Here is a 14,218-nt window from a genome sequence, read left to right on the forward strand (position 1 = left end):
GTGGTGGGTTTTAGAAGAATTATTTTCAAGGACGTCATCGTGCTAGTAGGACTTGAAGAAAACCTTGTGCAGTGGTTAACTGGAAATTGCTCTGTTTCAGGGATTTTTTCAGGAGCTATCCATTATGTCACTAGCAGATTGAGGAACCAGTTAGTCAAGGAAAATGTGCTGCTTAGGCATTGCTCCAATGAATTGTTTTGTGATCAAAATAATGTTTGTGTCCTCACATCCCACAAATTTAACAACAGTGTAATCTCTGTGATTTCTTAATAACGATAAGAGTGGCAATGTTTGAGTGGTGATAGTGGCAACGTTCACATCCAAGTGGAGAGTTTCCCACGGTTGTGACAGCAGATGTTGGCAGCAAACAATGAAATGAACCTTTTCTATTCATTCTGTTTCCTGTGAGCAAATATTCTATTCCTCATTGTCCATAACAAAACCCTTCTGGTGCAGCCTAGCTATAACAAAACCTTATTTATCACCCGCAATATTTACCCTACCTGTAATCCATGATCAGCTATTTTATTTTAGTTCTGAACAGGACCTGCTGTTTGTTCTCTGCTGCACAGAACAAGAGATCAACCCAATGAAACCATCACCTTTGAGCTAAAGTGTAGGGTATATGTTACATAAAATATTTATTATATAGTTTAACTCTGAAAATATTGTTAAAAATATTGTTCCTTATTTGCTGTTTCAAATTAAAAACTTAACTGTAGTTAGCTGACATCTGTTTCTTTGAACAGATGTCCATATATATTTGCATATTAATCACTTGTAATGAGCTAAAATCAGTTTTTGAGAACTTTAGACTCATTTTGAGTTGGTCCTGTGCTTGATGCTTGTCTCTTCTTAGCTTGTTCCCCTTTATGGAGTCATTTTACAGTACAGCCAAGAGATGTTCATAAATTCATATACAACATGTGAGCAGCTTGTTACTTTTTTCCTAGTGTTTCCAGAGCAGTATGAGATGAAACAGATGAATATAGTAGTTCTCTCAATGCCTTTTTATCAATTTGGGGGTTTTTGTTTCAGTACATTAATCTGATGTGTGTGTGTCAGAGCATCTTTCTCATATCTATAAAACAGTTCCTTTTCAAGTATCTAACTGCAGCAGAAACTAGGAAAGGTTTCACACCATTCTGTAGACAGTGTGCTGTGAGAACAATGTAAAAACTTTTTAGAACTATGTAAAGTAGTTGTGCTGCATTAGAGTACCTGAGGCAGAGAATCCAAGCTGCTGTGGCAGCCAGTACTGGTGTGAGAGAACAGCAAAACTGCTGTCAGTTATCAGACACAAGGTCTGCCTAGCCTGGCACCCTGTCTCCAGCTGGGCCAGCCCAAAGCAGGAGCCTGGGCTATGGCAAAAATAGGCAAGAATATATTGTATGGGAAATAATTTCTGCTGCTTAGTCCTCAAGTCTTACCTCTCTCTTTTTCCCAGGGCTGCCTGGTACAGTGTAGAGCAAGTGGTGAGGATGGATAAGGATTCAGCATTGAGTGGTGTCAAAGACTGCTGCCAGACAGAGGTCAGGATGTGTTTTCGGGTCCTAAAACAGACAAGAGGCAATCTATAAGGCTGTTCTTTCAAACTGAGAACAATCCAGGTGGAGGACTTGGAGGAATTCTGGAGAGACAAGACTAAATCCCAGTGCTTATGCATATAATACAGGAGAAAAGAAAACACAGTGAGGGAAAAGGTGCATTTTCCCAGCTCAGTGGTCTAGGGTGATATCCATGGAGGAACATCACCCTGCTTGGTGTAACCTGCTCTGATCTGAAGGGCAGGAGATCCACAAAGAGGATCATTGCTGCTTCACATTGTAGTTCTGGGGCTAGCAATAACTGTGAAGCCTTTTCTTTTAGCAGCAGGAGACTGACCACAGAAGGACTGAAGACTTGTGGGCATGTAGGTATACTCATTTTTGAGGGGGAAAAAAAACAATTCTGAGAACCATTCTTCGGAATAGTCCCTGTCTCCCATGTCAAATTTATCTGTGTTGGTACCTTGTTTTAATGGCTACTGCTAGCACAGTAGCTGGGTGTGCTGGCATAACATCTGCTAGCTTTTATTTGGTTTTGAAAGCTCTCTCTCTTCCACAAGTATCATGTTAATGTGCCTTATATTCATGGCATGGATTACTGTGAGACTTCTGAAAGATTGAAAATGGGAAAGTGCAGAGGCAGCTCCTCTTAGTGATACACTATCTTACACATCAAAAGAGCACAGATGAGAACATGAGAGATTGTAAAAACCCTCAGTTGGGAGGAGTTAGATAAACACTCCCCAATAACCTGCCTGTTAAACCTTTTCCAGAATGTGTGAGTCTGGGAGATAAAGGGAGCTATAAAGGGGGAAGCAGCTGAGAGGGCACCAGAGCAAACTGACCACAGCTCCCAAAAGGTTGTGGCCCAGGTTTGAAGAGTTTCATTCCTAAGGAATCAGTATGGAGCCTGAGGAGTACAGACAGAGAGGTGAGTGATCCGTGGCTCTTGCAAATTGATAACATTTACTTGTGGAGATCAGCTGTTGTAGGGCTGTGAGTGATACCCAAAATTAGGATATTTAGGAAAATTAGGATGGGCTATCCTAATTTGTGCACTTTATCCTTATTTGTGCACTTGTGCTTGAGACTTGGATCTGCTGAGGCAAAAACGTGTCCCAGGGTTGAGTTTAATTTAATGGATTTAGAGTCTGTTGGTAACTTAGCCTTTTTGGTTTTACATCTAAGATGCTGTGGGAAAGCTGCAAAACTGTAATTCTGAATAAACTTGTGCTAAGGGTTTATGCACAGTAGCTCTTTCCTGGCTGACACCCCAAGACTGCAGTGGTACTTGGACAGTTCTGGAGATGGAGAGCTAACTTTGGTTCCAGGGCTGCAGGAGATTGCCTTAAAGTTGGAGTAAAGGTGTTGAACTATGCAGCTGATTTCAGAGGATGCAAAAGGGGGGTTTGCTACAAGGACAAGGAAGTGTAGGACATAATAAAAATTTATTTCCCGTGAAATGCAGTTTCAGTTAATTTGTAGGCAAGAAAATCTAACCTTTCAGTAACTAAACAAACTGTACTTGTACCATGTTTGTGTTTTGAAGGTACATCTGAAAACTGTTCAATGATGACACTGAAAAACCCTGTGAGCCTGTTTTAGAACATTATTAATGGGACAAGTAGGGTGTAGGAGGGAGGAGCTGGGAGCAGTATTCCAGTTATTGGAATCTCTGTCCAATGCTAAGGACAGATTGTGTGGAGTGCTGGTACTGCTAGTTAGTGTTTCCATAACTGAAACTAAAACCACTGGTTTGCCTTTTGCAGGGAAAGAGATGGTGGATTACATTTGCCAGTACCTGAGCAATGTGAGAGAGAGACGGGTGACTCCTGATGTACAGCCAGGTTACATGAGAGCCCAGCTGCCAGACTCTGCCCCAATGGACCCAGACAGCTGGGACAACATCTTTGGAGATATAGAGAAGATTATTATGCCAGGGGTAAGAAAAAAAGTATAATCATGACAGGAAAATCATTACTACCTGGGGTGAGCACCAAATACACATGTTCTGCAGGACATTGTTCTAAATAAGTGAAGTACCCAAAAATGTAGCATAAATCTTGTAACTGTTCTGTCCACAGTTCTGTTCCTAACTATAGTTTTAGAGGTTAGATTGTGATTGTATTTTTAAACTACTTTGTATATAACTCGTATTTGGTTATAGGGAAACAAGTTTGCCAGTATGAGAAAATCATTAACTTCACAATGTCTCTACCTGCTGAACATATAATCTTAATTTCAGAGATGTGGAAACTCAACACAGCAAGGTGAAACAACTTTATATATACAAGTATATATATACAAGTATGTATATACAAGTCTTGTTTCCTGCACTTTGAATGTAAAAGTATACTTCCTCTTGTACATAAATCCTGCAGATTCTGCTCAGAGAATTCATATTACCAAACTGCATGATTTAGCTAAGAAGCTTTTTCAAAGTCTGTTCTCAGATTTTTTTAGAGATGTTTGCAGAAACTTGCTCTGATGTAGGAGAGGCAGTCACATTACATATACTTATGCTGGTGTCCCACACACAAGCTCCTTCAGGTCTATAGAAGGCTTTATATAGCTGTAAATAGCTGCGTGTAGCTAAAGGCAAGTTGTTATTTGACAAAATGAGCAACTTTGTTGCAAGGATTCCCTTTATAAAGATCAATATTTTGATAAATCTTTCTCACTCTGATCTTTCAAACATAGCACAGCATTCTTTCCTGTTCAGAATGCCTGTTTAATTCAGATAAATGCTTTTGATTTTTTTTGTAATTTATCTGTTAATAATGCAGTGTTACTATCTGCTAGTGCTGCTCCCCTGTTGATATTATCTTTGAAGCTCTCTCCTAGCAGATGTATAGTTGCACATATTATGTTGCTGTGATCCTTTTCTCTCACTATAAACAGATACTAACCACTACATCTCATGTGAAGTTTTGTGACATTTTCAGACTTAACTTCTACATAATTCTGTTCTAGGTAGTCCATTGGCAAAGTCCACACATGCATGCCTACTTTCCAGCTCTAACGTCCTGGCCTTCACTCCTTGGAGATATGCTGGCTGATGCAATTAACTGCTTGGGATTCACATGGGTAAATTTTTGGGGCTATTTTAGACATTCCTCTCCTGTGTGTAATATGCAAGAGCAGGTCATAGTCATTCTTTCTTGTTTTCTGAGTCAATATAATTATTTGTTTTAACCAACTATATGTTGTTGCATAAATTAAAATCATGGCTTAAAAATACCAATCCAAAAACCATTTAAGAACAAGCATTACATAGTAGTAAGAAGTGAATGAAGAAAATACACTAGAAATATCTGTTTTCAAATTCTTTGCATATCCCACTGTGAGCATTGTTCCTTGTCATGTAGTCTCTGTGCCAAGACTGTTGCACAAGCAGTGTAAGCAATAGAGCAGCCACCATCCATGACTGCAGGCTAGATTGGGCTCCATTCCAGTTCTCTTGCTCCTTTGAGAGAACATATTTCCTATTTTTCCTCTTCTGAAAATAATTGTTTGGTGATCTGGGCCAGAATATCTGAGTATTTTGTATCCTCCTGCTGCAGCTACAGAGCTCTACTTGCTTATGACTCTGCACACCACATTAGTTTCTGAAACCAAAGTTGCCCAGATTTTTAGATGTGTCTCTGGGTAAGAAAGCAGAAGCTCGTAAACCTAAAATAAATTGGTGGGTGTGGTCTTCATGTATCTGTATGAGATTAGCTCCTTGCCTCTCTTAGCTCTCAGCCGGACAAGGGATCAGTGCCCAGGGTGAATTACAGCCTAATTCTCCTTTAAAATTTTTTCTAGGCCTCCAGCCCAGCATGTACAGAACTGGAAATGAATGTGATGGATTGGTTGGCTAAAATGCTGGGCCTTCCAGATAAATTCCTGCACCACCATCCTGACAGTGTGGGTGGAGGAGTGTTACAGGTAGGGGAGACTAGAGATGGCCTCATCAATGTTTTGTTTTCAAGTGAATTTCTCTCTGGGTGATAGTTTTCCTAGAGACAAAACCAATAACATTTTCTATATGGGTCTGAATCCCAATTAGGCATTATTTTCCCAAAATTTAGTATTAAATGTGGAAGATTATCGAATAGAAACTGCTATTGCTTTTAATGCTGTGTTTTGGACAAACAGCAAGAATTCTTGTGGTCTTTTTAAGGATAAATGAGTGAGATTTCCTTTCTTCAATCTGTTTCACATCACCAAATTTTGCACTAAAGTGATTCTTACGTAATTAGAGAAGGAATCCTTGTCACTATCCTTCTGCCAAGTCCTTAGCTACACAAGAAGTTATTTTTTCTTTTTCTCATGTCTACTTTTTGTCTCTGAGAGGTGCAGGATCAAGGCCTGAACTGTTACCTCCTTCCAGAAGTCACAAGCCTTTGTATGTTCAGCCTGGAATCAGTGCTGTGTCTTTGTTATTATAAGGGCCTTTGATCATGTTTGTAATTTTATGGGAAATACTCCATTTTATCTGTGGAACAAAGGGAAAATGTGGTTTATTTACTCCCCAGAGCTCAGTGCTGCATGTTAAAATATACAGCAGTTGAAAGGCTTTGTTTTGTGTTGCTGGCCCAGAGAGCTGCTCATCAGCTAATGACTCTCCACTGCGTCAGAGAAAACCAGGAGCAGGAATAAAAGAGGGGGTGGGCAGCTGGGCACTTCACTGATTTCAGCACAACTCTGGTAAAATAGCAATGAAGTAGCAGTTGCAGTAAATGAGCAATGTCTTTGCAGAGCACTGTGAGTGAATCAACCTTGGTTGCATTGCTGGCAGCAAGGAAGAACAAAATTCTGGAGATGAAGGTTTCTGAGCCAGACACTGATGAGTCCTCGCTCAATTCTCGCCTCATCGCTTATGCATCCGATCAGGTAGGTTCTTATGATTCCAAGGAAAACAAATTGCTTCTGTTGTCTCACTCAGCCTTTGCCATGTGAAATTTCATTTCTGTGGAACAGCACAGGAATGCTTCACAAGCATGGACCAGTTCCCTTACTGCTCCTTTCTGCAGATGGGGAAGCTAAATCATGTGAGGCGAGGTTTTTAGGGTCTTGGCAGTCCTCTAGAGATTGTTTCACATGACTGATTTCTGCTCTTCCTTCCTGTTTTTCACAAAGCCTTACTGCAGGAACTAGGTGCTGATCTCATGCTGCTTCATCTCGTGTTTCTTCCCGGCCTCCTTCCCCTCAGACCCAGGCACGCTCAAGGCATTGTTACCTAAATGCTGTTCCTGGTTGTGGGCTCCACTGTTGGCTTTTGCCAGCAAACTTGTTCTGTCCTTGGCCTCCTGAAATGAGCAATTATATTCCCCTGGGAAAACTGCCACAGAAGAGACACTCATGCTCATTCTCTCTTAGTATAACTAAAAGGACTTTATCTTGTGAGGTGTTTTGCTCTATCCAGAAGTAAACACACTTCAGGGGATTTATCTTCTTATGTCAGAGAGGAAGGAATAAAGTGAGGTTGATTCATTTCTAGAGGCTCCTTTAAGAACTGAGTTTTGATAAATGGCCTTCCAAACACAAGATGAGGATGCCTATTATTATATTTTAGAAACCAGTACCCAAGTAAATGAAGTATTCTTTGGAACTACAGTGTACTATTTCTTATCGTTACTCACAAAGAACTTCTATTAATATAGATTACAATAAAGTCATTATCTCTGTATTTCTTGCCATCAATGTCTTTCATAAAACCATAACTTACCACAGCTGTTCAACCTCAGAGCTTGAGTTCTTACTGTTTTTCTTATTTTAAAGGCACATTCCTCTGTAGAAAAGGCTGGCTTGATTTCTCTTGTGAAGATAAAATTTCTGCCTGTGGATGAGAACTTTTCCCTCAGAGGTGAAACTTTGAAGAAAGCCATTGCAGAAGACAGAAAGAAAGGCCTAGTGCCAGTCTTTGTATGTTCAACTTTCTGGTTGGGAGTATTGACATAGTGTTATATTCTTAATGTCATAATGAAATTACATATAAAAAAATTCTTGTTGTGTTAAAATACATTAGCTGAAGGTTCAAATGTATACAAGATTTTCTATTTTATTAAATGAAAAAATTTAATGTTTTGACTGCAATAAACTGCCCACTTTTAAAGTGCTGCCTTCATGTATTAAAAGAAACCAAATCCATTATAACAGGTTGTTTTTTTTTCTAGGTTTGTGCAACTTTGGGTACAACTGGTGTCTGTGCTTTTGACAATCTCTCAGAACTGGGTCCAGTTTGTAAGTGTCTTTTTTTTCCCCTGATTTTGATCTATGAAGGAGAGCTGAGTTTCAGACATGTCTCAGGGATGGCTGAAGTCCGTACAAGGCTGCAGTGATTTCTGTAAGATTTAGATTAGGATGCCAAAATACATTCTATTTGAGATGGATGAAATTTGCCAACTGATAAATCTTTAATGTGGTTATTCAGGAAACACAGACTGTGTGCTACTGTTGTAGGATAGATACATTAATATTTAATCTAACGAAGGAGTTTTGAAGGTAGATTCTGGTAGGACATCCTCTGGATCAACCAGTTTCTTAGGTAAATTTGACATGGTTGCAAATTCTATTCCAGCATAAATTCTGAGCAGTAGCTGCTGAAGACCTGAGGAGCTTTCTGCTATGGGTCAGATTGTGGCTTCTATTTCTGGGTCCTTTTTTGTTTGCCACAATGTCTTTATCTTGGCTTTGTGCCACTGAGGGGTACTGCAGAATTTCACTTAGTGAAAGGACAGGAGAGAGAAATAAAATGTTAAAAGGACCCACATGAAATATAGAACAGTGAATTTTGTTACAGAGTCCACCTGCTTTCAGCATTATCCAATATTTTGGCATTATGGATCACACCTTTACAACAAAACTGGGTTGTCAATTGCTTGTCTGCCTCGTCCAAAGCACTGCACCTGTTTGCAGAGAGGAGAGATCAGCATGCACTTTGATTCCCTATACCCCTTACATAACAACAATCTCAATTCCAACAGGTGATGCTGAAGGACTCTGGCTTCATATTGATGCTGCATATGCAGGAACAGCATTTGTATGTCCTGAATTTCGATTGTTTCTGGATGGAATTGAATATGCAGATTCCTTTACTTTTAATCCTTCTAAGTGGATGATGGTCCATTTTGACTGCACTGGGTTTTGGTGAGTATAGTCAAAGCACAAACAACACCAAAAGGATGACATGCAAATTGCGAAGTTTTTCTCTGCACTTATTTTGCTAAATCTAGTTCCTTGTACAATCAATAGGGTTAAAGATAAATACAAGTTACATCAAACCTTCAGTGTTAACCCTGTCTACCTCAGACACGCCAATTCAGGAGCTGCAATTGACTTCATGGTAAGTTATTATTTAAGTTGCTATTTTATATTGCCTATAAAATTTTCAAACAGACTGTGAAACTCCTCTCATATTCTGGATTATGCTTATCTTCTAGCTGGTCTTACTACATAAACCAAATTATACTGAGATCCTAATGCAGAGAAAACAGGAAAACTTTGCAGTAAGCCCTGGTTATGAAGATTAATTATCAAATTGCTTTCAGATTGAAGTACTTAAGATTTTTACACAGATGGAGATCCAGCCATTCTTTTCTAATGCAAAGGGTCATTTCTGTGTATTGTGTTGCTGAAGTAATTCCTACTGATGCCCTTTTGGCTGAATTTCTTGTATCTCTGATATGTAATAAAAGAGAGAAAGGAGTAAGCAATGGAAAAACCATGCTCTGAAACAGCAGGAGAATGAATTACATTTTTTCTTTGGATTAAGGTATTCATAGGAGAGCTAAGAGGCATTTCACTGCAGATGCATCTTACAGCAGATTTCAGTACAGTAATACAAAGGAATATTCACTGCCAATTATTTCTGCTATGATCTCACCCAAGTCCTGAAAAGATAATTGTTTTCTTGAAATCAATAGTGCTTTTCACTGTAGTGGAGAGAGGGAGGGATGGAAAAAAAAGATCTTGAGTCCCTCTTGTGGTTAAATTGGATCCTGCACGTGATTGTGCAGTTTCCTTGAAATATTTCTTTACATGTTTTCTCACTCTTTTCCTTAGAGTAGGTGTTACTTTTTCTGGAACTGTCTACCCTACTATCAAATCTTGCTGTTTATAGTTGATTAGGGAAAATGTTCAGGAAATTACAGGAGTTGAAGTGAGCACTAGTCAGTCCTAAAGTGTAAATGGCCACATCTTAAATTGATTATGCTCTTAAATGCAAAAAGCTGTTATTATAAGCTGGTGATTAATTTAAAATGCTAAGCATATCTAAGACTTAAATTGAGGGGAATAGCCAAAATCTTATTTTTTCAAATAATTGAAGAATATGGGAACACAGTGTTTCTTTGATGGCTGTTTCCTAGACTTAGCAGACTTTCAGTAATATGACACTATTCATCTCAAGAGAGGTTTCTGACTCGAGTCTGAAGCAAGAGATGTAGCAGTGGAAGGGGAGCTCTCCCTTCTGTTGTTTCTGCACTCACTGATGAGCTGTTGTGTTTTCACAGCACTGGCAAATTCCACTGAGTCGTCGATTTCGTTCTTTGAAGCTGTGGTTTGTGCTGCGTTCGTTTGGGGTGAAAAAGCTCCAAGCTCATGTCAGACAGGTGTGTGAAGTACCAATGTGTTCAGTTCTTGGTAGGTGGGATCAGGGAACTCAGAGAGGCGGAGATGAGTAACAGAAACCCTCTCACATGCAAAGCTTGCATGTGAATTCTAAATGTGTGCTGGTTTTGCTCTAGAGTAATCTGTAAAGATTGATGGTGTAAACAAAACATTTCCAGTCCCCTTCTTGACAGCACTGGACAATGGAAAGGGACTTGGTCAGTCACTGCCTTCTGCCATAATCTGGAGAAGCTTTCTTTGGGGTCAGGTGGCAGTTGTTTGGGAGGCAGGCTGTGATGGATAGCTGAACCCATCACTGTGAAAAGGGACAGGCTTAAGTCTCTGATGGAGTGTAAATATGAGGGGTCACAGTGTGGATCAATGGCTGCTGCAAAAGGACTCTAATATGAGAATGCACATTCTATTTTCAAATCTCCTTCTAGAATATCCTTCTGTATAGGCCAGTTACTCATGTTCATTGACAAGGGTTTGGGCAAATAGAGACAGACTTTAAAATTCTCAGCTTTGATGTAATTTTTGTTTGCTCTTATTCATGCATTGGAATGATGTGTTTTAGTAAGGAAAGGAATTCCTTTTAACTACTCAGTTCAACATCTTACAGTGGGTTTGTGACAAACAAATAGATAACCTTTTTTTCCCACTTAATTGTAGGGTACTGAAACAGCCAAATTCTTTGAATCCTTGGTTAAAAGTGACCCACTCTTTGAAATTCCTGCCAAGAGACATCTTGGACTGGTTGTATTTCGCCTAAAGGTAAAGATTGGCCCTTTTGCAATCTCTTTGGAATGAACTGACCACAGCTGATCTCTCCCCAGATATTAATAACTGTGAATATACTTGCATGAAAGAATTTGTGATTACAATTCTTAGATATGTTTGGATGTCACTGGAATTCTAACTACAGTATTTTTTTTTATTATTCATATTTAAAACAGGGTCCCAATTGGCTGACAGAAAAACTCCTGAAAGAACTGAGCAGTTCTGGCAGGCTTTTCCTCATTCCAGCAACCATCCATGACAAGTTCATCATTCGCTTTACTGTGACATCTCAGTTCACGACCAGGGAAGATATCCTGCAGGACTGGAGCATCATTCAACACACTGCAGCCCAAATCATTAGGCAGAATTATGGGTTGCACCACATCAGTTCTGATGATGGGGCAGGAATCCCCACTACAATAGTTCAGCCTACTTCTGATGCCATTAGTAATGTTCCTCAGCTTTATTTAGATGGAGAGAAATACAAAACAGCTTCCAGAAAAACAGTAGTTCAGCCTAAGAAATTATCAGTAAGTCCCAGTACGTGTGTGATTAGTCAGCAGGTGAAAGGTCAGGAGGATCCTCTGGATGACTGTTTTCCAGAAGATGTCCAGGAAGTTACCAAACATAAGTTAACCTCTTTTTTATTCAGTTATTTATCTGTTCAAGGCAAGAAGAAGACAGCACGTTCCCTTAGCTGCACCAGTGTGCCAATGACTGGTAATCTGGAGCAATGTAACCCCAAGGCAGCAGCCACTGACAGGAAGGAGTCTCGTGCTAATGCCAGAGTTCTCTCCAGGCTGCCTGAAGACATGATGATATTCAAAAAAGGTGCCTTCAAAAAACTAATTAAGTTCTACAGTGTCCCAAGCTTTCCAGAGTGTAGCATTCAGTGTGGCCTTCAGCTGCCTTGTTGTCCTCTGCAGGCCATTGTTTAACAAGTAAGAGAGCTTGGTCCTTGGAAAGAGAACCAAAGTTTGCTTATTCACATGCAATACTACGTGTTCTTCTGTTCAAATGTATGTCATGGCAATGGCCACTGAGAAAATGCCTGTGCTTTTACTGGTGAAAACCTCATGTATTTATAGATTAAAATGTCAAATAAATCTTGTAGGCCTATAGCATGAAACTTTCTGTTTTGTAGACTGTGGTAAAGAAAATGCCAATTTCTACCTTACCAGTCCTGGTAATGAACAGCTTCCAGCTGGCCCCAGGAGGGGATAAACAATTTAAGTCTCTATTTGCCCCACTGGGTTTTTTTGTTTGGTTTTGGTTTGTTTTTGTTTGGTTTTGGTTTGTTTTTTTGTTTTAATTGGTTTTTTGGGGGGAGGGTGTTGATACCTTGACTTAAACTCTCTAGATGGATGTGAGGATCTGTGTGTGCAGAGACAATGCCAGCATCAGTTTTGAACTGTGCAAAAAGAAGGATGTACCTCTCTGAGATATTGCTGCAGCAGGGCAATTTTCCCAGAGTTAAACACGGCAGCACTGCCAGTCCATCTGCTCTAATCAGCTAAGGGAGGCTTTGTGCAGCCATGTTGCAAAACAGTTGCCCTTGCAAAGCACCTGTGGCCTTTCTCAGTGTTACCTAAGGGCTGTGCACCACAAATGCAGGAGGAAAGAGAGGAGGAATGATATTTCCCTCTCTCTCATAACAGAGAACTAAAGGGGCATTATGGAAGGAATGGTCTCTATATAGCAAACAAATGTTTTTGCTACAAAAGACCAGTGATTTATGTATATAAAAAATTGGGGGGGAGAAACATCTATTGGGCACAGATTTCAATTTAGGGATAGTACAGTTGAGTCAGGAAGCATGGTGATTGCTAGGACACTGTTCTGGGAAAGCACTGCTAGTTGCTTGCTGCTTTCCTCGTCCTTTCCAGACACTGACAGTCACCCTGTCTTGAAGGCAGCACCCTCTGATCCAGAAAAACTGTTCCCAGGTTATATAAACAATGAGCCTGGTTAATGTTAGACCCTTATACAACATCAGCTAAGCTCTTCAGCTAAGGTGTAGGTAGAATTGGAGTAGTTCTGTTTCATTAGGACAATCTTATATTCAGACTTTATTTCTGCTAAAAAATCAATAATCATGTTTCATATCACTTTTAATAGTGCTATTAAATCCTTCTGTTTACACAATAAAGCAATAAACACACAGTGAGGATGGCAGTCCCTTTGTGCCTAGTCTTAGATGTTTAAATTTATATTCAGCAATAGGAAGTACTGCCCTGAGTCAGACACTTGTAATTTATAAACATATCTAATGTGCTAGTGACTAACAAAACCATGATAGAATTTTACAAAATTATGGAAAGGCTCTTTTTACCCCACTTCCTGTCCTTTCCTCCACCTGTTTCTTTTATTGTGTAATTTAATAGTATTTTATTAGACACTAAGAATATTTAAAAAAATATATTGGCTTCTTAACTTGGAATAATTCCCATGTAAGGATAAGACTTCTGTCAGCAACAGACTAGAATGTGTATTTATACAGAATAAGTATGTTGGCTCTCTGTCTTTTAGGAAATACAGAGCAGAGGGCAATGCAGTAGATGGTAGAAGTCAAAGATGAGCATGGAACGCTGGAATTGCAAAACACTGTTTCAAGGAGTGATTCAAGAAAGAAATTTGAACCACTGAGGAAAGATAAATAATGTGTATGAATTGCAAGGAAACTGTGGACTTTATTCTCTGTCCTGCCTTATGGTTTTCATAAGGTGCTACAAAGACTGATTGCTCCCTTTTTCCTTACTGAATTCCAACTGCAGTTCTACCACTGTCACATTCATTTTACTCAAAAATATTTTTGAAATGAAGGAGGAATCGAAATAATTGCAGTGATCTAAACCATCTATGAAGCACCTAGGAGTAGGTACCCTATGCAGACAAGAGCTTAAGTGCATCTTCAAAGAGGGCACTCTTTAAACACTCACATCAACACTTTCACCCGGGGATCACCTGGCTTGGGTTATTATTTTGGCTAAAAAACCCCCAAAACTCACACTACTCAAAACACAGGTCCACAGGTTTCTAGAGAACTCCTCCTTTTTGGTGTGCTCACATAAGGTGTTCTCCATTTTAACAGTGTCAGTTAATGGATTACCATTGTTCCCCTATGCAAAAGAATGATTAATGCAAGCGCCAAAAGCTCCTTTGTTTTCCTTGCAAAAAGTTAATGTTAGTATGCAGTGAGATTACAGACCTCATTAGGATAGGTTTTTGTTGGGATTCCCCCTTTCCCTTTATGCTTAGATTTTCAGCAAAAAGTAACAAATATTCCCTGTTATTTA

General features: G+C 39.5%; 1 protein-coding gene across 1 annotated transcript; it reads left to right on the plus strand.

Moving 5' to 3' along the window:
• The first annotated feature begins 1,705 nt into the window (after nucleotides 1-1,705).
• HDC (histidine decarboxylase) lies at nucleotides 1,706-12,044 on the plus strand. The gene is made up of 12 exons (XM_033071109.1): nucleotides 1,706-2,478; nucleotides 3,317-3,489; nucleotides 4,521-4,634; nucleotides 5,355-5,477; nucleotides 6,291-6,425; nucleotides 7,314-7,457; nucleotides 7,709-7,775; nucleotides 8,519-8,681; nucleotides 8,787-8,877; nucleotides 10,046-10,144; nucleotides 10,815-10,916; nucleotides 11,099-12,044. Exons 1-12 carry the CDS (start codon nucleotides 2,451-2,453, stop codon nucleotides 11,858-11,860), a joined length of 2,001 nt encoding a protein of 666 aa, XP_032927000.1. The 5' UTR covers nucleotides 1,706-2,450; the 3' UTR covers nucleotides 11,861-12,044.
• Nucleotides 12,045-14,218: the final 2,174 nt, after the last annotated feature.

Source organism: Catharus ustulatus, chromosome 12 (genome assembly GCF_009819885.2).
Source record: "Catharus ustulatus isolate bCatUst1 chromosome 12, bCatUst1.pri.v2, whole genome shotgun sequence".
Classification (NCBI taxonomy): domain Eukaryota; kingdom Metazoa; phylum Chordata; class Aves; order Passeriformes; family Turdidae; genus Catharus; species Catharus ustulatus.